The 27142-nt window shown below is 50.4% G+C and overlaps 1 protein-coding gene across 2 annotated transcripts; it reads right to left on the minus strand.

Moving 5' to 3' along the window:
* Window positions 1-1275: 1275 nt before the first annotated feature.
* Window positions 1276-19319, minus strand: LOC118095053 (dnaJ homolog subfamily A member 1). 2 transcript variants are annotated; one of them, XM_035135937.2, is made up of 8 exons: window positions 19276-19319; window positions 10603-10788; window positions 10310-10493; window positions 7306-7410; window positions 6529-6756; window positions 4601-4831; window positions 3366-3466; window positions 1276-2880 (listed from the first exon to the last, which is right to left on the minus strand). In XM_035135937.2, the coding sequence occupies exons 2-8, from the start codon at window positions 10732-10734 to the stop codon at window positions 2665-2667; spliced, it is 1197 nt and encodes a 398-aa protein (XP_034991828.1). In that variant the 5' UTR covers window positions 10735-10788; window positions 19276-19319; the 3' UTR covers window positions 1276-2664. The 2 variants fall into 2 exon arrangements, with proteins under 2 accessions (XP_034991828.1, XP_034991827.1); XM_035135936.2 differs by lacking the exon at window positions 19276-19319 and having other exon boundaries at window positions 10603-19265.
* Window positions 19320-27142: the final 7823 nt, after the last annotated feature.

Below are 27142 nucleotides of genomic sequence, written 5' to 3' on the forward strand. Positions count from 1 at the left end.
TTCCCCATCCCAGTGCCCTCCGGATGCTGCTGGACTTCAGGTGCCACCCACCCACGCCCCAACCATCCACCCTGCTGGCTGTTGGAGCCGCAGCCCAGCAACTTCCAGAAGGCACCAGGTTGGGAAATCATAGGAATTGGGAGGAACCACCAAAGGTCATCCAGTTCAACCCCCTGCAATGCAGGAAACGCAGCTGAAGCATCTTTTAAAGCCCTCCGAGGAAGGAGACCACCACCTTGAGAGAGAGCATAGCTCCTGCTCTCAGAAAACCCTCCCTAGTGTTCAGTCGGAACTGCCTTTCTGCTCAATGGAACCCATCAGTTGGGACCGTCTCCTCTGGGGTAGCAGAAAAGTCTCCTCCATCTTCCCTGGAGCAGAAGCTAAGCCGGCCCAGCATCCTCTTCCTTTCCAAAGCACCTGCAAGAGGACCAGGATCTTTGCTGAGCCAACACTGTCCTCTGGAGGCCACGGCTGGCACTGCAGGGCCATCGCAGGCAGGCAGGGGTCGCTGGGCTTCCTTGGGATCCACCCCCCCCCCCCCCAAGCTGCCTTTGTGCTTCCCAGGGCTGCCCTGTTTTTCTGAGCATGCCTCAAGGCGGGACTGTGGCTCCATTTTCCGAGGCTGGCCTGTATCCCGAGAGATGTCGGGTTCCTTGCCCTTCGACGCCTCTCTCTGCTCCCTAGAAGTCCTACAGCTATTGCATGGGGCAAGCCCCCACCCCAAGGATTAGGGGGCTATGCAAGTCCTGCCTCTGGCCATATTGCTTCTCCTGGCATCTGCTGCCACACAGAAGCTTTTCCCAGGGAAAGGGAACGTGAGATCCCTGCTGGATCTAGTCCAGCACCCTCAAAATCTGCAAGCAGGACCCGAGCACAAGATCCCTCTCCCCTCCTGTGGTTTCTAGCAACTGGCATTCTTGAGAAGCATCGCTGCCTCCAGCTTTGATGGCAGAGCACCGCTAGTAGCCATTTTTCAACTAACGTGTTTAAAAATTACACCGAAAGTGAGTGGTGGGGCGGTCCGAGAGTTAGGAGAACCAAGGTGGGGGAGAAGAATCACAGAATTGTAGAGCTGGAGGGAACCCTAGGGGACATCCAGTCCAACCCTCTTCTGCAGGAAGAGTAAGAACATAAAGCTTTTCATCCCTTTTCAACCAAAACTGTCCCTTCAGAGCTGCTCTGTCCCAGTTTTTGGGGGGTGGGGGGTGGGATCCCCCTGCCCAGCTTGGCCAAACCCAGCTTTCTGAAAGTCTCCTCACTCACCACACTGTAATATCAATCTTGCCTCTTTATTCTACAACAGGACACAGAAAGAAAGACCGAGTTACAGACCTAACTTGTTTTCAGGTAGTTCCAATTTCCTGATGAGCTGCTTGCCTACGGATTTAGACCCTCAGTACCCAATCTACGCTCTATCGTTCACCATTCAGCGAGATAGTCCAGAAGCCCTGCATGATCCCCACCCCCTTGCCCCCAGCCTCTTACAAACATGGGGGCACAGACCCCCAAATCCGCCTTTCCCCTCACATACATACATACAGCCTAATCCTTCTGCAGAGACCTTCCCATGAGCCTTTTCTCACCGGCCTCAGTTACCCGCCTGTAAAATGGAGTCTCTTGCCTCTCAGGACAGTGGCAAGGATGAGCTGTCACCGTGAGACCTTTCGGGTGCTTGAAATTACACACACGTTATTCGGAGTAAGGAAACCCACAAAATTATCCCACAGGGAATAGTCACTTCTCCCCAAAAGGGGGGGGGGTCCGCTCCAGCCAGTCCAGGAGCCAGTGGGGGGGGGGCAAGGTTTGGGGGCTGGAGCACCCTCAGTAAGGAGTCCCAGCCCAGGGGGGATGTGGGGCTTGGCCACTGCCAAACTGACCCTCTCCTGCTTCTGTTTGGTGACGGGGCAGGGAGGTACCAACCCTCTGCAGGACGGCAGCAGGTGGAAGGAGGAGGGCATGACTGTTTCGAGGGCCCAGAAATGGCCAGAGTGGGACCCCGCCACCTTCAGGGAAGCCCAGCCCTGCGATGAAAATGGGAGCGCCAAATCCCCAGAGAAGGGTGCAAATGGTGTCTCCAAACAGGTTCAGAAAGCAAAGGAGACCCACAAGGCCTGCTACCCACTCCACCCCCACCCCCCACTGCAGACGCCCTTCATTCTACACACCAAGGCCAAGCACCAAAAGAAGAAGAGTCAGCCGGGATTCTGAATTTCAGGTGCCCGGGAAGGGAGGGAGCTATGTGGCCGCACTAATTGGGGAAAAACAGGAGGTATTTCTGGCCTCCTAGCCCAGCATCCCAGGAAAGACCGCCACCCCCAGGTTACTCTACCACCCCACACCCCCTATGGGCTGCTGGAGTGCTCTGGGGCTCATCAACCACTTTGAAAAACTGTCCAGACTTTGCCCCTTCCAGAATGGGGGAAACAAGGCAACGGGGTCAGGAATGATGGCGAATTCCATGGCAGAAGAGGCCAGGGAGGTGCCCTTGCCCCCCCCCTCAACTCAGGCTGAAGGCACATCCAGCAGGGCAAAAGGAGGGTTGGGAGTGGGGCTGTGCTGTCCCTAGCCGGCAGGCAGAGTGACGTTGGCTCCTCCAGGCCTCTCGCCAGCCCCCAGCGCCCCCACCCCCCGGCCAGAAGGCCCCATGGGGCTCAGTCTGCAGCGCTATGACGTATGGCATTGGACGTTGTGGCGCATGGGGTCCTCGAAGTCGTCCTCGTGGTGGAAGCCCCTCTCCTGGAAGTGGGGCTGTGTGTAGAGCTCCCGCAGCTCCACCTCCTCTGTGTCTTCGGTGGCCATCACCTCTTCGCGGGGAGGGAAGAAGGACTGCAGCTGGCGCAGCTGGTGAGGAGGCAGCCAGCCGGGATCCGGGAACTTCACCTGGGCAAGAGGGGGGGGGAAATCACGGAACTGTAGAGCTGGAAGGAACCCCAAGGGCCATCTATTCCAACACACACACACCAGTGATGCAGGAATCACAGCAAAGGCATCCCTGACAGACAGCCATCCAACCTCTGCTTAAAAACCTCCAACGAAAGAGGGCCCACCTCCTTTCCAGGGAATCCGTCCCCTTGTCTTTCCCTCAGAAAGCTCTTCCTTAGAGAATATGGAATGATAAGCTGGGAAGAGCATGAGACTCTTAATCTGAGGGTCGTGGGTTCGAGCCCCATGTTGGGCAAAAGATCCCTGCATTGCAAAGGTGTTGGAATAAATCCATCCCAACTACAATTCTATGATTCTATGAAGAATGGCAGGTGACTGGTTTGCAGCAAGCCCCCCCCCAGCCCCCTCTTCCCCTCTCTCTGGATTAAGCCAGAATGCCCCCCATGCCCCCCTCGTGGCTCGTTCCCTGGCATCCCCAGTACCTGGAACTGAATGATCAGCTTCCCCCTCTGCGTTGGATTTCGGTAGATGGGCATCCCTTCATTGGGGATGCACTTAGCCTCCCCAGGCTTAATGATGGTCCCTGAGGGGCAGAGAGAGGGCAGAGTTGGGAAAAGGTGCAGGAAAGGGCCGCCAAAATGATCAAGGGGGTGGAGAGGCTCCCCCAAGCAGAAGGTTTGCTGCCCCTGGGGCTTTTTCATTCACAGGAAAGGCGAAGAAGAGGGGGCAGGAGAGAAGCTTCTGAAAGTACACATTTGTGGACAGAAAAAAGGTTCCCTCCCTCTCCCATGACACTGGAAGTGTTGGGCATGCATTGAAGCTCAGCACAGAATCCTATGATGCCTCAACCACAGGCGGAAGTGTTTTCAGTGAGGTCCGCCATCAATTCTCGAGAGAGGGACCTTTAACTGTGAGAGCAGCAGGTGTTGTGTTGTGCTGCTCTGTGCCTCAGAATCTGTCTGTAAATGTTAGTCAGTCTCATTCACATATATTTTAAACTCTATCTTGCACAGTCTTTTCTAGGAGAGAAAGAGGGAACTATTAAAAAGGGTCAAACGACCCGGGGCAACGTCTGCACTACTCTGACAAGTATAATTACTACACTTCACACGACTCTGGAACTCCCTGCCACAGGAGGCAGCAACGGCCACCAACCTGGATGGCTTTTAAAATTCACAGAGGAGGAGAGGGCCCTTGGTGACGCCTAGCCATGATGGCTAGGCTCTGCCTCCACAGTCAGAGGCAGCAATGCTTCTGGAAAGCAGTTCCTGGAAATGGCAGGAGGGGAGAGTTGTTCTTGTGCTCCAATCCTCCCCCGAGGCTTTCCCATAAGGGGCATCTGGTCAGCTCCTGTGCAAACAGGATGCTGGACCAGGTGGGGCCCCCTGGGCCTGATCCAGCAGGCTCCTCCTCCTTTCTTATGTTCCCAGACCTGGAGGAGGAGGAGAAGCCAGATGCAAACTTCTCCACCTCTCAGAGCATCACTTGGGTGCATGCAGAGGGCCAAGGCCAGGGCAGGAAAATCCGCAGGCTTGGCAGGCAGGTGCCAAACACCTCCCTCCTAAAGCCTGGCAGCCCTTTTGTGACTCAGAGGCCCTCTCCCAGCATTTCAGGCCCTGCTTAAAGCAAAGGGGTGTTTCTCCATTTCACTCTCATGGGCAAACATGGCTCCTTCTCCGCGCACTGGCCCAAATCCCCTCTTCCCACCTGCACTTACCTGGCCGTGAGGAGACCAGCAGCTTCCTGTTGTCCAGGGTGTGGATGATCTGCCGACAGCCACACAGAGCGTCCACCAGGCTCACCTCCCTCTTGATGATGAGGTCACTGCCCTGGCGCTGGAAGATGGGGTGCATCTTCTGGTCCAGGATGATGACGACGTCGCCAGGCTCAAAGCCGGGCATCTGGTCGCCTTCCTGGTGGAAGGTGATCTTCTGCCGGTCGGCCATCCCTGCAGGAGGGAGGAGAGAGCTGCAGGGATGCCAGAAAACCTCAACTACCCCCATGAGCACCGCTGACCCGGCTGCCTTCTATCTCTCAGTCTCCTTCTGCGCTGGCTTGCTGGGCTCTTAGCATTGTTACAAAGCAGACACTTAAATGATTATTTTATGTGCTTTTACACTGTACTGCGAACTTGGTGCAGAATTCAGCGGCCAGTTGCTCACGGAGGCAAGGCGGTTTGAGCATACGGTAGAATGCCAATCCTGGCCCAGCTTCATTAGCTGCCAATTAGCTTCCAGGCCCAATTCAAAGTGCTGGTTTTGACCTATAAAGCCTTAAATGGCTCAGGACTGCAATACCCCAGGGATCGCCTCTCCCCATATGAAACAGCCCGGACCCAGCAATTGTTATCTGAGGCCCGTCTCTGTGTGCCTCCTCCATGAGAAGTCCGGAGGGCGGCAACACGAGAACAGGGCCTTTTCTGCAGTGGCTCCGTTTGTGGAATGCTCTCCCCAGGGAGGCTCCCCTGGCACCTTCCTTATAAACCTTTAGGCGCCAGGCGAAAATGTTCCTCTTCAGCTGATTAAACCATCTATGGCCTTTTGAAAGTGTTGGCAGGAAGGTATTCTTTAATTATTATGTTATGCATTTTGTGTTTCAATGCTATGATCTCCAGGTGAAGGTATGCCAGGCATATAAAAATAATAATCAATAAATAATTGGGGCTTCGGTTTGTGTTTTATAAAGGCCGGGGGTCGATCTGTGGCGCACGGCCCCTTCCCATAAATGAAAATGACAAATGAAGCTTCCCCGTTTAAGTGTGCTTTTGAGGCCACTCTCTGAACAGCATTTCAGCGCTGGGTGACAAGTCAGTCTTCCATTTCTCAGAGACGGTTTTATGCCAGGAGTGGGTGTCACTAGATGGAGACTCTTCGTCCCCAGGCAGAGGCAACCAGGCTTCTGCAGGGTTTGGGAGGGACTGATTCGGCCGGCCAGCCGCCCCCTATCTTGGAGCCAAGCCTACACAAAAATCCAGCCTAATCTCTGTCTTTCCATGGGCTCCTATGTTCTCCCCTCCCCACCCCCTAATTCTGCCTGACAAAGAGTTCTGGAGAACAAAATTCAATTAAAACATCAATTTAAAAACAAAAACAAAACTTCAGAAGCTTGCTGCAGTTTTGTGACACTTTGGTTGGTGAAGCCATTTTGAGAGAAAAAGTGGTGGCAGTGACTAGAGCTCAGACCAGGACCTGGGAGAGACCAGGGTTCGAATCCCGACCCGGCCACAAAGGTTCCACTGGCTGCCTTTGGGCCAGTCACCTTCTCTCAGCCGAGCCTGCCTTGCAGGGCTGTTGTGGGGATTAACTGAGGAGAGGGAGACTCCTTGGAGGAAAGGTGCAACAGAAACCCAACAAACAAACAAAGTTTTGGAGGCGTCGCTTTTCTGATGGGCCAAATGTGGCTACGTTTTCTGCTAAAAAAGGAAAAGTGGGTTTTTCTTGTAACCAAATCTCTTCAGACCCTATGAATTCTGCTCCCTTTCCATTCTGGCAGACGATGCACCGGATACAATCCAAAAAGGTGCAGGCCAGCTTCTAACTTCCTGGCATCAAGAAAGATACAACAAAACCCCAAGGAACAAGCTGACCCCCCCCCCATTTGCTGGCAAGGGGGTGGGGGGGGGAGTCCTGGGCGGAGCTCACTCACCTTTGTCCAGGTGGACGTTGAGGATCTTCTTTTCTCGGATGACCTTCCTGCCGTTGCAGGCCAGGCAGCGGTCCAGCGCCCTCAGCCACTCCCCCTGGCCCTTGCACTGCGAGCACATCGTCTGGATGTGGTGGACCATGTTGGGCCCCAGCTGGTGGACGATGACCTCCACGCCAGAGCCATGGCACTTGGGGCACCTCGTGTCCAGCCCTTCCCGGCTTCCACGGCCTGGGAAGGAAACAGAAATGGCTTGGCGGGAGGCCGTTGGCGTGGGAGGAAACCGTCCCTGATCTGACAGTCTTAAGAACATCAGGAGAGCCCCGCAGCTGGATCAGGCCCAAGGGAGCCCTTCTAGTCCAGCCTCCTCTTCTCAGCAGCCAAATGCCCCTAAGAAGCTAGGAATCCAGAAAGACTGCCTCTGGACCTGGAGGCTCTACAAAAACCTAAGAAGAGCCCGGCTGCGGGATCAAGCCAAGGGGGACCCGACTAACCCAACATCCTGTCCTTACCAGGTGCCCTAATGGGAAACTCCTAAGAAGGGCCCGAGCACTGCGGTTCCCACACCTGGGATCCAGAAGCATTGCTGCCTCTGACTGTGGAGGCAGAGCAGAGCCATCACAACTAGCAGCCATGGACAGCCCTCTCCTCTTCCATGAATTTGTCTTCTCATCCACTTTTAAAGCCATCCCTGTTGACGATCCTCACCGCCTCCTGTGGGAGGGAGTTCCATCACCCAAAGGAGCCCCCGCCACACACTTCTGCCCCCTCCTCGCTCACCGTTGCAGCTCTTGCAGATGACAGACTTCTGCAGGGAGAGTTTCCGCGTGGCACCATTGTACAGGTCCTCCAAGGTCACCGACAGCTGGTGGACAGCCGTCTTCCCTGAGAAGAGGAGGTCAAAGCATCAGAAACCTCTTGCTGTTCACCAAGGAGCTACTGTTTGTTTATTTGGGGCTTTTGCATCCTGCTCTCCAGCCCAAAAGCCTCCCAGAGCGGCTGCCATACGATCAAAGCAAGACCGTTCCTCCTTGCAGGCTTAAAGTCTTTTTTGGAAAGTAAACCCACCACGACACGCAAGGGAAAAGGGACAGGGAGGGAGGAGGAAAACTCAAAACCCAGGCACTAATTTATAAACGGTTGTTCCTAGAATGAAAGTTGAGTTAATTTTATTCTGATTTAGTATTTTAACTTTTGTCTGTTTTAAAGTAGGGTGGTAATTTCTTCTTGATTTTACTGTTTTAAGTCACTTAACAATCAGTGTAAATCAGTGTAAATTTTATGAAATAAAATAAACAAACTTAAGAATCACTGACAGGTGGCCACCTAACCTCTGCTTAAAAACCTGCAAGGTAGAAGAGTCCACCACCTCCTTAGAAAGTCCTTCCTACTGTGGAACAGCTTGCACTCTCAGAAAGTTATTCCTGGTGATTAGTCGGAATCTCTTTTCTTGTCATTTGAATCCACTGCTTTCGGTCCTTCCCTCTAAAGAATTTCATTTATTGGCATGTGTATCCCACTTTTTGCTCCCAGGAGCTCAAGGTGGCATGTATACTTTTATTGTAATGATCCGTATGTTTTAATAGATCAGGTATTTTATTTATATGTCTAAATGTTTGTCTTTTTTAATTATTGCTTCCCACCCCTCAATGCTTTTAGCTGTTTCTATTTTAGCTATAAGCAGTCTTGAGTCACCCTTAGTGGGATATAAATAAATCTTGTAACAATATGGCTCTGCCCCTCCTCATTTAATCTCCACAGCAACAACCCTGTGAGGGAGGCTAGGGCTGAGAAAGAGGTGGGGACTATCCCAAGGTTACACCCAGCAAGAACTTCATGGGGAGGACTTGAACCCAGGTCCCTCCCAGGCCCAAGTCTGACACTCTCAGCAATACACCCCCCTGGCTCTCACAGAGTGGCCTGTATGGATCAGCAGAGGGGCCTCTGCGATATCACCCCGTCTTTGCTCATCCAACGCTGGTAGGAAGTCCCCAGGGCCACATGGCAGCAGTCTTGAAGCTGCAAAGCTCCCTGTTGGCAGGAAGGCAGCATTTCTGAGAGGGTTACTCAGCGCAATTAGGCAGCTGGCACAGCCTTCTCAGAGATCTAAAGGGAACAGGATGCAATTACTGGGAGCTTGGATTGGGGGGGGGAGAGTCACACCCTTGACCCTGGAAGGAAGAGGAGGACCAGAAGGACAGCCTCACCGGCTGCTGTTGAAGGAAGGCCATCAGCACTGCCCCCCACCCTCCAGGTTACATCCAGCCACCAAGTCCTATTCAGAGGAGACCCACTGAAAGCAATGGACTCGTGTTTATCCTCATTATTACTATTGTGGAATTCCCTCCAGAGAAAGGTGATACTGGCTCCCTCTATGTTATTCTGCCGCCAGAGGCTGTGCCCTTCCTGTCCAGACAGGCCTTTGGGGCAGGCGATGCAGATCCACTGGGCTGCTGTCAGGGCAAATCGCTGCACCTTAATGACGGGTTCTATATATGTGTTCTAACTATTGCTTGCTTTTATTACTCTGTATTCTAGAATGATGTTGTTAAATGTCAGAAGCTACCTTCAATCCCAGCTTGGGAGAAAGGCAGGATATGAATACATTTGGTAATGATACAAAGGCGTTTCTAAACATCTTTTCAGATCTTTGAGAACCTCTCTCCAGCAGCATACGCCATGTGGGTACTGAGTTGTGATTCCTGCACTGCAAGGGGTTGGGCTGGATGGCCTTTGGGTAACCCTCCCAACTCTACCATTCTAATTCTACGCACCATGCAAAAACATCCATCCATTACAACAACAACAATTCAATCCGAAACAAGCACAGCAACACATCCCTCCTTGCTTTGTGATGGCAGGTGTCCAGCTCAGTTGCACTCTGTGCTGACCCCTTGGAATCAATGGGCCTCAGGGAGCCTATCCGTGTCAATGGACCTCAGAAAGGCCAGACCAGATCATCAGCTCTCAGGGATTTGTTTTGGCCAGGGATGGGGAATCTGCGGAACTCCAAGACGTTGTTGGAGCCCAACTGCCACCAGCCCAAGCAGCTAGTGGGGACCAGGGGCAGGCATTTCGTCTATTTCACAAAAAAATTCACACAAAGAAAAGCCTCAAGAGGTTTTCAAAGAGAAGAAAGGAATAAAATTTATCAGCAAAAACAACCATTTGAAACATTTAAAACTAAAATCAGGAATAAACTAAAAACAAGCACACACCAACATTCTACATGCCTGGATACAGGTTTCTCTAAACAGGCAGGGAGTTCCACAGAGTAGGGGCTGCCACACTAAAATATTGATGTGGTCAGTGATGAAGGGGTGGGAACCGTACCTTGGGGGATTCCCCATGCCTGGCTTAGAAAGATTCCCCTCCCTCCGAACTACCAAGCAGCCAAGTTTCAGGGTGATGCTGCCATCGCTCAGTGGGGGCCCTGTTCCCTGGCCCCGCTTCTCCCTTATGGCCCATGAACCACAAACTGCCTTCCCAAAGGGCAGGTGGCCACAGGATTCTTTTCTGTTTTTCCCATTTTCATGATTCATTCTATACAACCGTCTCAAGGCGACACCAAAGATTATTCAAAACGCTTAAAAACAGCAAATAAATTTAGGACTCAGAGAAGGTGGGTGGGTAACAGCTTCCTGAGCAGGAAAGTGGAAGATTCAATCAATAAATGGAAATGGAGCCTGACTCTACTCCTCCAAGCACAGTTTTCTCAGCAAGAGCCTGTCTCCCAGAGGAAGCAAAGCCAGCCCCCTCTCCCTCTCCCCTTGCCCCCAAGTACCTCTCCTCTCCACACGGGGACCGTGGGTGCGGGCCCCGCCTCCAAAAAACAGGTCAAAGATGTCCATGGGGGGTCCAAAGCCGCCCCTGCCGCCTTCCTTCATGGCCCGCTCCCCGCCACGGTCGTACATCGACCTCTTGTGGGGGTCTGACAGCACCTCATAGGCCTGGGAAATCTGCTTGAACTGGGGAGGGAGAGAAGGTGTCGAGTCAGAGGACGGGGGAGCCGGAAGGGACCCCCAAGGGTCATGTAGTCCAACCCGCCCAGCCCACCTCAGCCCCCCCAGCACCTACCCTGTCCCCCTCACTGGGGTTCTTGTCTGGGTGGTACCTCAGCGCCAGGCGCCGGTAAGCGCGCTTGATCTCCTCCATCGTGGCGCAGGGCTTGACTCCCAGCACATCGTAGTACCCGGTTTCCTTCACCATCTCAGCGGTCAACGTCCCGCAGCGTCAAGTCCAAGCCCAGAGAGAGCCCTTGCCCTAGAGAGAGGACCTTGGGGTCATTCAGGAAAACAAAAGCAGGCAAATGCTCTCTGCAGCTCTTAGGAAAAACCCCAGGATGCTGGCTACCAAAAGATCAAAGAGCATAAGCAGCTGAAAAAGGGAAGGGAAAAGGACAATAAAAAGGAGAAGCGGCCCCTTTAATCGCTGGGCTCGCTCCCAGAGAGTCTCGGCTGGCCTTCTTCCCCCAGACACCTGTCAGGCAGGTGGGGCACCCAATGCCCTGCTGCTGCAGCTTCCCAATTAAGAGTGCCTCCTCCTCCTCTCTCTTCCCGATGCGGACAGACCGGTTGGAGGAAGCCGGCAGGAGGGCGTGGCGGGGCTGGGTGCGTGTGCGTCAGATCCCAAAGGTGCTGATTACCTGGCCCGCCTCACAGGGTGAGCGTGAATGCCTCCCGAGCCCCGGAGGGCATGGGGTGGGAAGAAGCGACGGGAGCTGTGGCAGTGGCACACACAAAAAAGCCCAGACCAAGCAAGATTCCCCTGCCCTACTTTCCTCTCCGTCCACTGCGCAACCCAGCGCACCAAACCCTCCTTTAAGGCCTTAATTGCCACTTGCTAACAAAGCAGCCTGGCCCCACCCGCCTGTTGCACACTTTGGCCAGGGCCGCCTGTCACTCTCTTCCCCTTGAAATAAAGTAAGATTCTAGTCCTCAATTGGGAACACGGGCATCTTCCTCAGGCAGAGTCAGGCCGATTGGTCCACCTAGGAACAGAGGATGCTACCTTCTACTGACCAACTGGCCCATCTAGCTCAGCAGGGTGGATCTGATTTAAATCAAATTGATTTAAATCACGATTTAAATCACTAGTCAGTAAGACTTGATTTAAATCATTATTATTTTTCCAGAAAGACTCATTCTTGCTGGTATAATCTTAATATTTACAACCAGAGGAAGGTTTCATTTTTTGAATAATAATTTTTAGAGTAGTTTTTACAGTTATACAAAAATTACTGATTTGGTTATACTATTAGAAATACTTTGACAGATAATTATGAAATAATTTGAGGTTTAATAAGTTAACTGTTTATATTTGGACAACTTTTCTGCTGTACTTTATTGGAAGTAGAAAAATAATCATTTCCCTAATAACAATTTAAACAATTTATTTAACTACTTAACAATAACATTATAGCATATGTATCCATGTTTGTTAACTGATGTGGTTAAACAATTTTTTTATTAAAAAAACACACAACTTAAGACTGAGTTTAGCACACATGAAAAACTTAAAACAAATCCTCATTTCCTGGGATAGCCTTGGGACTATAATGTAACTTGAATAGAAAACTATCTTTAGAAAGAAGAGTTTGGATTTGGTATCCCGCTTTATCACTACCCGAAGGAGTCTCAAAGCGGCTAACATTCTCCTTTCCCTTCCTCCCCCACAACAAACCCTCTGTGAGGTGAGTGGGGTAAGAGACTTCAAAGAAGTGTGGCTAGCCCAAGGTCACCCAGCAGCTGCATGTGGAGAAGCGGAGACACGAACCCATTTCCCCAGATTACGAGTCTACCACTACACCACACTGGCTCTCAGATTTTCCCTCCAAAAGCATTTTGTTTTAAAAATCCAATTTAAATTTTAAAAAAATCTGATATATATAAAAATAACCCAATTTAACTTTTAAAAAATCATTTTTATCCACCCTGTAGCTCAGTATAGCTTGCACTGATTAGCAGCAGCAGCTCACCAGGATTTCAAGCAGGAGTCTTCTCTCTCAGCCCTAACTGCATGCGCCCTTGGGGATCGAACCTGGGACCTTCCGCTTGCGAGGCAGATGCTCTTCCATTGAGCTATGGCCCTTCCTGACAGCTGGCCACCTCTCCAGGTCTCATCCTGACCCCAGCCCTGGAGAGGCCCACCAGTTGAGCAAGACGCCTTTGCCAAGACCTCTTGCTTGATCTCCAGGGAGGGGCTGACTGGAGACACAGAGGATTTAGAAGACATCCACACTGGGCACAAACCCCCCAGGCTTCCCCTTCCACCAGGCACTGGCAATGATCCTCCGCAAAGAACGCGCAGGAGGGGGGCACCGAAGGGCCTGCCCCCTTGGAAGCACACACAGGCAATGGATTTTAGAAATGCCTTGTCTTCTAAAAGAGTTCATGTGCACAAAGCTCCTCAAAACAGCTGGAGGAAGGTCTGTGGGTGCCCTGCTTCCCTCAGCTGTTTTGGCAGCACAGAGTCAGCAGAATAACTCCCTTGTGAAGGCCTTGCCCAAGAGGAGCCAAGCAGCCACAGGTTGCAAGAGGAGAAGAGCCTGATTCTGCAAAGCCCTCTGAGGGGTTGCTGGACTCCCAACTCTTAGCAGCCAGGCTCAGCCATGACAGTGTCGGCCCAACAAGTCCTGGAGGGCCACAGATGCTGTCCAGCCCTGATGGAAGCATAGAGCTGTACAGCTGGGAGGCACCCCAAGGGCCATCTAGTCCAACCCCCACTGCACTGCAGGAACCGCAGCTAAAGGATCCCTGATTAATCTTGATTTTAAAAGCCTCCAAAAGAGGAGAGCCCACCCTCTTCCGAGGTAGGCTGTTCCATTGCTGAAAGAATGCTAAACATCAACTCAGCTGACAGAAGCAGGGGCTGGGTATCATCCAGCACAGAGGAAGCTGCCTTCTGTTACCCAGTCAGACCACTGGTCCATTCAGCTGGGTATTGTCCGCCCTGGCTAGCAGCAGCTCTCCAGGGTTTCAGGCTCAGGGGCTACTAGCCACAATGGCTATGGATGGTCTGCCTCTATTGCTGGAGGCAGCAAGGCTTCTGAGCACCAGTTGCTGGAAACTACAAACGGGGAGAGGGGTCTTGTTCTCAAATCCTGCTTGTGGAACTGTTCAGCCACTGTGAGAACAGGATGCTGGAATAGATAGGCCAGTGGCCTGATCCAGAAGGCTCTTTTTAGGTTTCTAGGGTACTCAGATGCTGAGCCCCTCTTGCCCTTTTGCATGGTGGAAGACGGAAGCAGCTTTTGTGCCAAGCAACAGGGGCATGGTCCTGCCGGAGGGCAGATATCTGGGCAAGTAAGTTGGGGGACCCTCTTGGTCATCCGATCAGCTGCAGGAGTGGAGGGAATGATGGTCGGGGGGCCTTCTCTGTTGCTGCCCCTAAGCAGTGACCCTCTCACCCCACAGAGGTGCATCTGGCACCACCCTGAGTCAGGTCCCGCCATGGGTGGCAGACATGCCTGTGCACCCTGCCCTCAGACATCACTTCTGTGTGGGGCTCAGCCCTCCTTCTTTGTTGTTTTTGCTCAGAGTCCTTGCATTTCTTTCCACGAACTGCCCTACCTCTCTTGTTTTTAGTGGAATGATTATGTCACTGCAACCCGTCCTGGGACCTTGCAGTGAAGGGCGGGTAAGAAATCTCTTAAATAAATATGTGAATGGGGCTGCAAGCCTACGGTATTCATTTATCCTGACCTGCCTGGCTGAGATTGGGGGAAGGGGAACCACAGCTCAATGGGCAGAGCACCTGCTTGGCATGAGGAAGGCTTCAGGCAATAGGGCTGGGAGCGCCCTGCTTCTGAAACTCTGGAGAGCCACTGCTGCCAGCCAGTGTAAGATGATTTGGTCTAAGGGAGCTTCCTGAGATTCCAGGTGAGCAAATGCAGAGGTTGGACTAGATGACCCATGGGACCCCTTCCAACACTACAAGTCTATGATTCTATGAATGGGAGGGCTGCCAGGAGTCCACATGTAACACTTAGCAAGAAAAGCCAAGCCGCATCCCAGACGAGAGTCTCGGGGAGGGAGCCTGGGAAAAACTCTTCTTCCCAGGACAACTTTCCAGATTACCCTGAACAAGCAAGAAACCATGAACTCAGAGAGCCACTTCTGAGGCGCACAGAGGCTGTGCTGGGCCTTTGATCTCCCAGGCAAAGCTGGGTGTGAAGGGCTGCCCCACCTGGCTGGCCTCAGGCTCCTGCTCAAGGGCAGAGAAGCTCCTCCGTGGGCAAAAGACGCTGCCCCACACTGGAAGCAGCACACAGGGGAGTCGGCAAGGCGTTTCACAAAGGAAAAGCTTCGGGACGGCAGATTTCAGGGTCTGATCCTGCCCCACAACAAAGCCAACGCAAATGCAAGACAGGGACTTGTTTGTTCCTTAAAGCTTTTCAACTTCAGCACTTTAAAGCCTTGTTCCTTAAAGCCTTTCAACCAGACGCAACACCCTGTCCGACTTCCACGCTCCACTCATGAATGATCTAAAACAAATCCAACAGGACAGGCAACATGGTGTAAGTTTATAAGATTATGCACGGCCTGAAGAAAGCAGAGAGAGAAAAGCAGGCAAAGGCAAACTCGGCCCTATGCCTGGAGAAAAGGTTTTCTTCCGCTCTCATGACACCAGAACTGGTGGGCACCCAATGAAGCTGAATGTTGGAGGATAAAGGACAGAGAAAACTGTGGAACTCCCTCCTGTAGGAGGCAGCCAGGGCCACCAACCTGGAAGATTGGAGGAGAGGGCTATCGAGGGTTGCTAGTCACCATGCCCTTGCTCTGCCTCCATAGTGGAGAGGCAGCCATGCTCCTGAATCCCAGTTGCTCTTGCACTTGGACCCTGCTTGCAGATTTCCCATAGTGGGCATCTGGTCGGGAACTGTGAGAACAGGAGGCTGGACTAGAGCGCCCCCCCCCCCCGGCCTGATCCAGCAGCAGCCAGGCTCTTACATTCAAAGTGCAAAGGACTTCTCTACATGTTCACAGCCTGGTTCAAAGCAGGCCTCAAAGGAAACGTGTGAGGAGCTCTCCTGGCCTTGAACAGCACAGCTTAGCACTCTCGGCCAGGCTATCTCACTCTGGGAAAACCCAAGGACTGTACAGGGGAGCCAGGCATCCGCTCCACATCTGAACTCCACCCACCCTCCAATTGGGAGAAAAGGTCATAGGCAGCCAGGCAGCTTCAGTCCCAAACGGCGTCTCCATGGGGGGCTGATTCCTGGTCTGAAACCCTGGAGAGCCGCTGCTGCCAGTCAGGGCAGACAATCCTAAGTTAGATGGACCAATGGCCTGGCTCAATAGGAGGCCGCCTCCTATGTCCCCATCCACCCGAGGACATACAAAGCTGCCCTTGGATCACCAACCTCAGTATCGTCTACCCTGACTGGCAGCAGCTCTCCAAGGTTTCAGACCAGGAATCAGCCCTGCCTGGAGAGGCTGCTGGGGGCTGACCCCGGGACCTTCTGCATGCCAAGCAGGTGCCCTACCACTCAGCCAGCATTAGAAACTCAAACATATAATTTAATCACCAAATGGCACCTTAAACCTGGGTTACGGTCGCCAGAATGGAATGTCTTGTGCCTTTCCCCCCAAGGAAATTTGTTGTTGTTATTTCTATACCCCTTTATATTTTGAAGAACAAACCTCAACGCGGTTTACAGCACATTAAAACATCAAATAAAGCAATCCAGAATAAAGACAAATTCCACCTTCAAGGAAAGTATTTCAGATCCTTCTCTAAGTGACATTTTGCTTTCCCCAGTCGCCAGCCTGGCATCCAGAGATCTCCACAGGATTGCCTGCCATTGGACCCGTGACAAAATGCACCTGGCTAATTTCTAACACTGCACTCAGCTATAGTCCTCTCCTTTAAAATAAAGCAAGATTCCAGTCCTCGTGATTCTGAATAAGTGGTCCATTTAAATAGGAATGCAGAGAGCAGGAGCCTCTCAGCTGCTGGGTGCAGAAACAGCTTTCTTGGGCAGGTTTGTGGAGCTTCCACAGCCCACGGACTGACTTCCCCTCCGCTCCTTCCCTCCTTGGCCTACCCCGGCCGGCATCCAGCCAAACAGGTTCTCTCGGCACTTTCAGCTGCACCCGGGAAAAGCCCAGGTGCCACCACAGGCTCCCACAAGCGTGACTAGCATGGCACGCAGAGACTGTGGCTGCGGTGTGAGCCTCTGAAGTGCCAGCAGTACCTCCCTCTATCCCTGGAACAAGCTCTCAGCACAGCTGTGCGATGGAGGCACAGGTAGGGGGGCCTGTGGTTGCTTTTCATTGCACGACCGCTTGCTGGGTGGCCACTTGCCAGATGAATCTTCATCCGCAATTTCTGCATTGGGTTGGACTAGATGACTCTTAAGGTCCCTTCGGACTTCTTCTACAATTCTAGGAAACGTGCCTTGGGCTGCCCTATTTTTTTTAAAGGAGCAGGGTGCAGTAATTTTCTCAGAACTTCGATCAGCTGCAGCAATCCAGTGCAGTCAGCTTCAGTTCTTGCTCAAGTCGAGACAGACTGAGCAAGCAGGGGAGCAAGACTCCCAGGACAATCCTCCCCCTCCCAGCCAGGCTGCATCCTGTTTGCTCAGTCAGCACCCTAAAGCAACAGGATCAGGGCCGGCAAGTGACACCCCAGCTGCACCCCAAGAAATAAGGAAGCTGACTTATACTGAGTCAGACCACTGGTTCATCCAGATCAGGACTGTCTACACTAGCTGGCAGCAGTGGCTCCTTCCAAGGCTGCTTTCAGAGCCCCACCTGGAGACGCCAGCAGGAACTGAACCCCAGACTCTCAGATGCTCTGCCACAAAGCTGCGTCCCTTCCTTAAATACTGCATCTGCACAGAGGCTGGGGCAAGTTTACAGAGGACAAGAGCACTCAAAGAGCCTTCTGGATCAGGCCAATGACCCATTTAGTCCAGCCTCCTGTTCTCACAGTGGCCAAATAGTCCTAAGAATCTAGGAACCAAGATAGACTGCCTCTGGAACTGGAAGTTCCCTAAGAACATAAGGAGAGCCTGGCTGCTGGATCAGGCCAAGGGAGGGGGCTAACCAGCACTCTGTTCTCAGAGTGGCCAACCAGATGCTTATTGTGGGAACTCCACAAGTAGGACCCCCCCACTCCTGCAGTTCCCAGCAGCTCTTATTCGGGAGGCACAGCATGCCCATCACAGCCAGTAGCCATAAATACCTGCTCTTGTGAATTTGTATCTCTTTCAAAGCCATCCAAGTTGGTAGTCCTTACTGCCTCCTGCGGGAGCCAGTTCTATAGCTTAACTACCGTACATGCTGTGTGAATAAGGGCTTCCTTTCATCTGTCCTGAATCTTCCAACATGCAGCTTCATGGGATGCCCACCAGTTGTGTGGGAAACCAGCAAGCAGGATCCGAGCACAAGAGCCCGCTTCCCTCCTGTGGTTTCCAGCAACTGGGATTCAGAAGCATTGCTCCCATCTGATTTTGGATCTGGGTGTCAGTCTTTTTTGGCCTGCCATGGAGAGGGTCAAGGCTGAAAAGAAACCTAAATCATCATTGGATAACTGGTGTAAAAAGAGTGACGGTGTGTTAAGGTTACTTCAGCAACAGAATCATAGAATTGGAAGGGAGGCCAAGGGTCATCTAGTCCAAGCCCAAGAAAGAGGTATGGAGGAACAACACAATTAAAGCAGAGACAGGAAGTTGTACGCTGCCCAAGGGCAGAGCCTATTTTGCTTCAGCTTCATCTGCAACAAGTCATTTTAAAAATAGGCTGCTGAAACATCATGGCTCGTAGCCCTATACTGAGAATACTCCCCCAGGAAGGACCCAGGCTGCAATCCTGTGCGCACTGAGCTGGGAGCAAATCCCCCTGAGGTGAGCTGGGCTCTCTTCCAGAGGCATGTGAGGAGGAGCCTGGGAGAGAAAAAGGAAGACTCTTAGCCAGGGACAACAACAAGACGTCTTGTTTGCTTTCTCTATGTGTGACCTTCTCTCTCCAACTAGGACTTGCTCAAAAGTAGCCAAAGTTGCAGCGGAAATCAAGGCAAGATTTTTGCAGCTCCAGCTTAAACACCGAACAAAGTTTATTATGGCATTCGTAGATTTCCTGGGCCCTGGTTCTCAACAAGTGCAAAAGGAATTTTGCACTCTACTGATGAAGGAACAACCACACGAGTGGGAGCCTCCAAGGGGCCACCACCAGAAGAGCCTCGCCTCCATTTTTGCAGCCTAAGTCCTCAACCTCCCCCAGGGAAATATTTAAACACACAAAGTAAACTTCACAAAGATGAAACAGCAATAACACATAATGAAGGTAATCAAAACCAAAAGCTAAAAAACAAAAAACCCTTTCTTTAAAAACACATTTGTTAAAATGTGAAATACATTTTTTAGATAAATCCACCCAGATACTTATAATCTGTTTTAATATTTTGACTTTTCGTATGTTTTAAAGTACCATTGTATATTTTTCTTGATTTATTTATCTTTCTGTAATCCGATTTGAGGGTTGTTGTTTTACACTCAAGCGGTGTATACATTTTATGAAATAAATAGAGAAAGAGACTTCAAAATAGCCAGCAAGGGCCTTAGAAAGGAGTTTTTCACAAGAACGGCTGCTGGGTGAGGACGGGAGGGGAACCCAGGTATCCGAGGAGCCCCCACCCCACCCACCAGAGGACCCAGGCGTCCGGGGAAGGAGGGGGCGTGGCGTGGGATAAGAGCGGAAAGGACCCAGGCGTCCGAGAAGCTCCCCCCGCCTCCGGCTCACTCACCCTCCGACGCTCCGACCGCTTCCTTCCTCGCTAGGAACTCTCTGGAAGCACCGCCCTGCCCCGCGCCGCGCCGCGCCCATTGGCCAGCAGATGCAGCCATGGCTCCGCCCTCCCGAGGAAGCCCCGCCCCTTCCCTCTAAGGAAGAGGGAGAGAAACCCTTCGGGGTTTTGTTGTTTTCCTTCCCTCGCGCACGGAGGAGAGGCCACGCCTCCGAGCCCCGCGATTGGGCGGCGGCGAGAGCGGCCGTGCCTTCTCCGCGGCTCTGAATTAGCCGCGCTCAACGCTCGTCAGCCGCACGGCGGCCACTGAACGGGCAAGCTTCGGTTTGAGTGAGAAGAGCGGGAACTTGTCGCCGGTTTCGGGGAGGCGGCGGTTGGCCGCGCGGGGGGGGGGCCCGCGCCAAAACTCCCGCCTTTTTCTCCCGCGCACGCGCCTCAGCGCCGCCGCCCCGCCCTCAGGCAGTGCGGAGGCCTACACGGCAGGGTTGTCGTGAGAAGCGCCATCTGGCCAAACCTGGAGGAATTCTAACTTTTCCTGAATCCAAAAATTCAGGGAGACTTGCACCCACCAATTCTGGCACCCAGAAGCTATATACAGTATGTGTATGTATACACATACATACATACATACATTCACACACACACACACACACATATATTGTATTAATTATTATTATTTTGGTAAATATTTCTTTTTTGGAAGGGACCCCGAGGGTCATCCAGTCCAACCCCCTGCAATGTAGGAATCTCAAGTAGTGCATTCATGGCATTTTATAATGTATGTTAAAGCAGAGAGAATGGCTAGAACAGCGGGTGGCCAGTCAAAAATGAAAAATGAAGCCCTTAAATGAAACAGACGGGTTGAAGTCATGCGCCCCAAACCCCACCCCCACCCCAGCAGCAGCAACCCTGCAGAGGAGGCCGGGCCAAGGCTAGACAAGCACTGGAGCTCTGGAGCCTCTTTCCCTCCCGAAAGCAGCCTCTCTGCAGGACTGAAGCCAGGCAGCCAGCGCCATTGTGGGTTTCCTTCCTTGGTGAGGATGCCGCGGGTCCTGGGGCCTTTTTGCTGTGCAACGTACTGCAATGGCTGCAGGGAAATGAGGGGCCGGTAGGGCTCATCCACCTTGGAAGGGAGCTCACCCAGGAGAAGAAAAAGTCCCATCTTAAACCTCCACTGCCTTGCAGCTCAACTCATTCATGAGGAAGCCTTCGGAAGCAAACCCAGAGGAAAAATCCAGGCCTGCCAGTGCTTTTTTTCTGGAGCTCCTTGAGAGGATGCAGTACTGGCACCTTTTTCAGATGTTAAAAGTGTGGCACTTACTGTAACAACTCCATGGTGAGTACCAGCAGCGTTTTTTTCTTTTTAAAAAAGTATGATTGTATTCCATGAACATGGTTTTAACAGTGAGTCCGTAAGTGCCTGTGGAGGCCAATTCTGGACCCACACGTCCTTCCACAGTGGGGACATTGGTTTCCGGGCGGGAATTGATCACCGTGTGGATTTGCCAAGCGTCCCTTCCTCTTAGCATGTTTCTCCCTTGTGTCCTGAGTTTGAGTGTCTTCAAAGCCCATGACACCTTTGGTCAAGGCTGTTCTCCAACTGGAGCGCTCGCAGGCCAGTGTTTCCCAATTGTCAGTGTTTATTACAGTACTACATTTTTTTAGATTTGCCTTGAGAGAGTCTTTAAACCTCTTTTGTTCACCGCCAGCATTACACTTTTTCATTTTTTAAGTTTGGAATAGAGTAGTTGCTTTGGAAGACGATCATCAGGCATCCGCACAACACGACCAGTCCAACGAAGTTGATGTTGAAGAACCATTGCTTCAACACTGGTGATGTTTGCTTCTTCTTTGTTGTTGTTTAGTCATTTAGTCGTGTCCGACTCTTCGTGACCCCATGGACCATAGCACGCCAGGCACTCCTGTCTTGCACTGCCTCCCGTAGTTTGGTCAAACTCATGTTCGTAGCTTCGAGAACACTGTCCAACCATCTTGTCCTCTGTCGTCCCCTTCTCCTAGTGCCCTCAATCTTTCCCAACATCAGGGTCTTTTCCAAGGATTCTTCTCTTCTCATGAGGTGGCCAAAGTATTGGAGCCTCAGCTTCATGATCTGTCCTTCCAGTGAGCACTCAGGGCTGATTTCCTTAAGAATGGATAGGTTTGATCTTCTAGCAGTCCATGGGACTCTCAAGAGTCTCCTCCAGCACCATAATTCAAAATGCTTCTTCTAGTACACTGGTATTAGTTTGCCTGTCTTCCCAAGTGATGTGAAAAATGTTTTGGAGACACGGTTGATGGAACCTTTCAAAGAGTTGGAGATGGCATTTATAAGTGGTCCATGTTTTCCTTGAATCACTGTGACTGAATCTATATCCACTGCCCATGTGCTGGTTCATGACTTCCAGATTTCAAGGTCCTGCCCCCGTTACCATTTGCAATCACCATGGAACTGTTTTTGGGTTTGGGGTGGGTTTTTGGAAGACACCAGTGTGTGAATTTGTTTTATGTGTGTAGATCAGTGCATGCTGACTGATGCACAGTCTTCGCAGTAAAGCTCTATTCCGATGGCTATCATGACGACCGACCGGTAGATTCTTATTTGCTGCAGCTTTCATCCGCCTTCACAGCCATAACATGCAGCCAAGCTGATGCCCAATGTTTTGCTCTGCTTTGCTTTGGAGCACATCAGTGAGCCGAGAGAGGGAGTCCTGTTGTCTGGGCAGCCAAGGACCTCCATACACACAGCCCAGGCTTGCACCCCAGAGAGGTCACTTCAGTGCTGCCCACGCAGCAAAAGCAATGCAGGAGGCAGCAGATACAAGTCTCTGCAGCCAAAGCAGGTGCTGTGATTCTCCAGAGGTTTGACTTCACCCCCGGAGGTGCACTCCAGTATCTCTGAGACAGATAGGTGCCAACAACAACAATACATCAGCAATCAATATATTTCGTCCATTTGCTTTTTTAAAAAAATAAATCTTTATTATTTAAAATGAGAAAAACAAAGAGAACAAATTGAAATAACAAGCGCACTATTGTTATATTGACAGACATCTTCACAACTTCCATTTACAAACATAAAAGCACACCATATTAACACTTAACTAATTCATACATATCTACACAACTAACTCATACATACCTGCATACCTACATAATTCCCACACCTGAACACACGACTCAACACAAAGACACACAAATAAACCCACACTAATCTTAAAAATCACGTTATTCTATTACTTTCATCTTTACAATTTCTTCACCAGATTCTGAACAGACTTCCAATTAAACTTGCTGGTATTTAGGTTATTTCCTTTATATTTTGCACAGTAATATATATGTTGTTTATTTTAATTCCAACTAATATCTAATAATTTATTTTACAAGGTACAGTCTATTTCTGCCAACGGGGTTTCTTTTAATTTATTCTTTTTCAAATACTCTTCAAAAATTTCCCATTCCTTGTTGACTTTTTGTTTAGTTTGACCTTTTATTCTACCGGTTGTTTTTGCCAATTGCATATATTCTATCATTAGGGCTTGCCAGTCTGTTATGTTTGGTACTGCCTTGTTCTTCCAGTTTCTCGCTATTAATACTCTACCCGCTGTTGTTCCATACATAAGTAATGTTACTTTTGTTTTTTCCATTTCTTTTGGCATTATACTCAATAGGAGTGTTTCTGGTCTTTTAGTAAATGTACACTTTAATAATTTTTTTAATTCTTCATATATATTATTCCAAAACGCACCAACCTCTGTACAGCTCCACCACATGTGCATGTATGTACCCCTTTCTTTTCCACACCTCCAGCACATGTGAGACCTATTTTTGTAAATTTTAGCCAATTTATCCAGTGTTCGGTGCCATCTATACATCATCTTGAGGATGTTTTCTCTTAATGTATAACATGATGTAAATTTTATATCTTTTTGCCAGAGTTTTTCCTATTGTTCTATTGAAATATTATGACCCAAGTCTTGGGCCCATCTTATAATTGTTGATTTTGTTTGCTCTTCGAATAATTCCCATTCCATATAATTGTGAGATATACTTTCCTTTCTGCGTTATTATTTTTTCAAATTTTGATGTTTCTTCTGCAATTCCTAGTTTTTTATCTTCCATAAACCTCTGCCTTATCTGGAAATACTGGAACCAATCTGTTATGATTTCTTTAATTTCTTCATATTTTTTCAGATTTAATTTTTCCTTTGTCCCTTCCAATACTTCTCTATATGTTATCCATTTCATTTCCATATTTAATTTTTTCACTGCTGTAGCTTCTGCTGGTGAAGCCCACAGTGGTATCTTTGGTTCCAGTATTCCTCTAATATTTCGTCCATTTGCAGTTTGGATTTATTTTAGATTATCCAGGAGCGGAAGGTGGGATGCTGTGCTGCTTACGTGGCATCCATTTAAGGTGCACTTCCTCACCACCCCCAAAAACAAAGAACCCTGGAAACTGTAGCTTGTTTAAGGGTGCCAGGAATTACAGCTTTGTGAGGGGCAAAATACAGCTACCAGGTTTCTTTGGTCGGGGGGAAAGCACGCTAAATGTAGGGTGTTGTTGCTTCTTTAATTTAGGGAATTTGGGCGTGGGTGTTGTTCTGAATGTGGCCACTGTGGGGCAGCAGCTGCCTTCTTCAGGACCAGCCAGCCTTTGCTGGAGGAGCCCAGATCGGATCAGGTGCTGTTGGGGGCCTGAACCCCACTACTGTTGCCATGGATTACCTAATTTTTAAAAAGAGAGAGTTTTTATTTTAGCAAAGAAGGTTTTCCTTTACAGGGTAACTGGCAGCACCCAGCCACTGTTGCCTTAGGAACACAGGAAGCTACGATACCTTTTGCAGAGTCTGACACTTGGGTCCCGTCAGGAATGCCAGCTTGGCCCCGGGACCATGGGTGCCTGGGGCCTTGTGTGCCATGCAGCATGCATGGCCCTGGCACTGAAATTTGTGGGTGCCCAGCCCCTTCATGGGGAATTTTCTGGGTGCTCAGGAACCCAGGGCCCCAGGGAGTTGGCACCTATGGGTCCCATCCAGCCCAGGACTGTCCACACTGACTGGCAGCAGCTGCTCTCCAGGATTTCAGGCAGGGAGTCTCTCCCAGCCCTACCAGGAGATGCTGCCAGGGATTTGTTTATTTATTATTTGCTTCATAAAATTTATATGCTGCTTGATTGCAAAACAACAACAGCAACCTCAATCCAGTTTGCAAAAACTTAACAAGAAAATCAAGAAAAAATTACAGCAATACAAAATGTTAAAATTGAACCTGCGACTTTCTGCATGTTGTACCACTGAGCTACCGCCCTGTCCCAATCTTAATTTTCCCCAGCCGTCGGTGTATATAGATTAGCATATATGTAAATTGCATGCAAATATGTGTGGTGCCCTGTTACCTTTAAGGACCTGGAAACCAACCCTGGGTGTGTCTAACCCAGGCATCCCCAGACTTCGGCCCTCCAGATGTTTTGGACTACAATTCCCATCATCCCTGACCACTGGTCCTGTTAGCTAGGGATCATGGGAGTTGTAGGCCAAAACATCTGGAGGGCCACAGTTTGGGGGTGCCTGGTCTAACCAATTTTGAAGAAAGCAGTTTTTTTGTAGCAGACGGCAAAGAGAGCAAGGTGAACTCAGAGGGTGGTAACCAAGTTGTTGGGGAGAAAGAGCCCTTGGGAAAGTGGGTGTAGCCCAGGGACTGAGTGGGGAGGTGGTGCAAGATGGTGGCAGCTTGGGTCGCTCTCGACAAGCAACAACCAGGCGTGAGAGAGCTGCTTCTCCCCCAGCAAATAAGACCACGGCAACTGGGGTCAGGGAGGGCAGGTGCTAGGCGGGCAGCGAAGGATGAGGCCTGTCATTTTGCAAACAGCTTCTGTGCAGACCCAGACAGATGCCTTTCTGATTGCGTCCTGGCAGCCCTCGCTGGGTGGAAAAGCCCCCTGGAGCCACCTGGAAGCCAACGGCTGAGAAGATTCACCACACAATGGGGTGTCAAGAAGATGGGTCACCTTCAGGCTGGCCGCCCTTACCTGGGATCCCGAAGGGGCTTCTTGCCTCAAACAAACACTCCATCTCCACTGCAGCCCTTATGGGAAGAGCTGTAAGCTCTCAGCAGCAGAACACTTCCTTTGCATTCAGAAGGTCCCAGGTTCAATCAGCAACATGTGGTGTTCAGAGGCCAAACAGTTGCCTGTAGGAAGTCAGCAAGCAGGATTCAAGACCAGATTGTTCCTTCCTGTGGTTTCCACCAACTAGCATTCAGAAGCATGGCTGCCTCTGACTGTGGAGGCAGAGCCGAGCCATAATGGCTAGTAGCCATGGATGGCACTCTCCTCCTCCATGAATTTGTCCAATACTCTTTCAAAGGCACCCAATATCTGCTTGTGCACAAAAGCTCACTCGCAAGCACTTTGGTTTCAGAGTAACAGCCAGGATATCTTCTTCAGTTGGCAATGGTGGAAATTGTCACCCAGGAAAATTTGTTGGGGCCTTTTCTCTGTTGTAAACCCCACAACCCTCATTTCTGGAACTAAATTCCAGGGGAAGTTAAGCCTTTTTGCTGACTTGTTTAAATACAACTCTGAAGACATACTTTTTAAAGTGTGCCTTTTGGGGGTTTAAAGTGTGATGTTAGCTGTTGGGTTAGACGGGTTCAGCTATGTGCCCAATGCTGTTTTCAGCCCATTTTAGTCTACATTTACTTGTCTGGTGTGATGGGATTTCACTGTTGTATCTTATTCGTCATTATTGATGTATTTTAAGGTTTGTAAGATGCTTCATGCAACAGTTCTGGAAAGCCTTTAAACTCACTTTTTATAGAATTGTAGAGCTAGAAGGGACCCTGGGGGCCATCTAGTCTAATCCCTTGCAATGCAGGGATCACAGCTAAAGCATCTCTGAGAGTTGGCCAATCCAACTTCAGTTTAAACACCGCAAATGAAGGAGAGTCCATCAGAATATCCCAGTAGCAGGTCCAAGCACTCCTGGTGAACATTTATATGTCATCATTTAAATTTTTTTGCTCCAAAATCTTGAGCTCAGGGAAGAAGATTTTTAAGCTTTCCAACCATGCAGTGGCCCAAATTAAAAAGCCCTTCTGCATTCAACTAGTTGGAGTTTGCCAGTAGGCGGCACCCTCCTCCCTTCCTCACCTCTAAATCAGTTGTCAGCTTTGCATCACTCAGACAGCTGTGCCAAATTGGCAGAGATGCTTAAAATACTTTGCTGACAGATAAGGGCTGTGGCCGAAGAATCTGGATTGAACCACCTCAAAGAAGAATCTAGAATCATAGAGTTGGAAGAGACCACAAGGACCATCCAGTCCATTGTTTGCAGGAGGAAGAATACATTAGGACTCCCCTGGGACCACGTCGTACAAAACGGTAACTAAAGGGGCTGAGTGTCCGAGTTGTTGGAAAGCAGAAGTCTTTCTCACCATTGGGGAGCCCTGGGACACTCTGAAATGCCTGCCTTTAAATAGGATGTGTTAGCCTGTGCCATGCCGAAAGCTCTTTAGAGCCTGAGTTAAGTTAAGAGTTAGGGGGCTGAATGTTGTCCAGAGAACCACAAGATAAATAAGAAGAGCCCTTCAGCTGGATCAGGCCAAAAGGTCTCCCATCCAGTCCAGCATCTTTTTCTCACAGTGAAAATGATGCTTCAGTGGAAAACCCACAAGCAGGATCTGAGCACAAGAGCGTGCTCCCCTCCTGTGGTTTCCAGCAACTGATATTCATAGCATAAGAGCCTGGCTGCTGGATCAGGCCAACGGCCAGCACCCTGTTCTTAAAGTGGCCAGATACCCCAAAGATTCTAGGAATCTGCACGGCTTCCCAGACACTAGTTTGGTTTTAAGGGAGAAAAATAAGAAC

Source organism: Zootoca vivipara, chromosome 17 (assembly GCF_963506605.1).
Source record: "Zootoca vivipara chromosome 17, rZooViv1.1, whole genome shotgun sequence".
Taxonomy (NCBI): domain Eukaryota; kingdom Metazoa; phylum Chordata; class Lepidosauria; order Squamata; family Lacertidae; genus Zootoca; species Zootoca vivipara.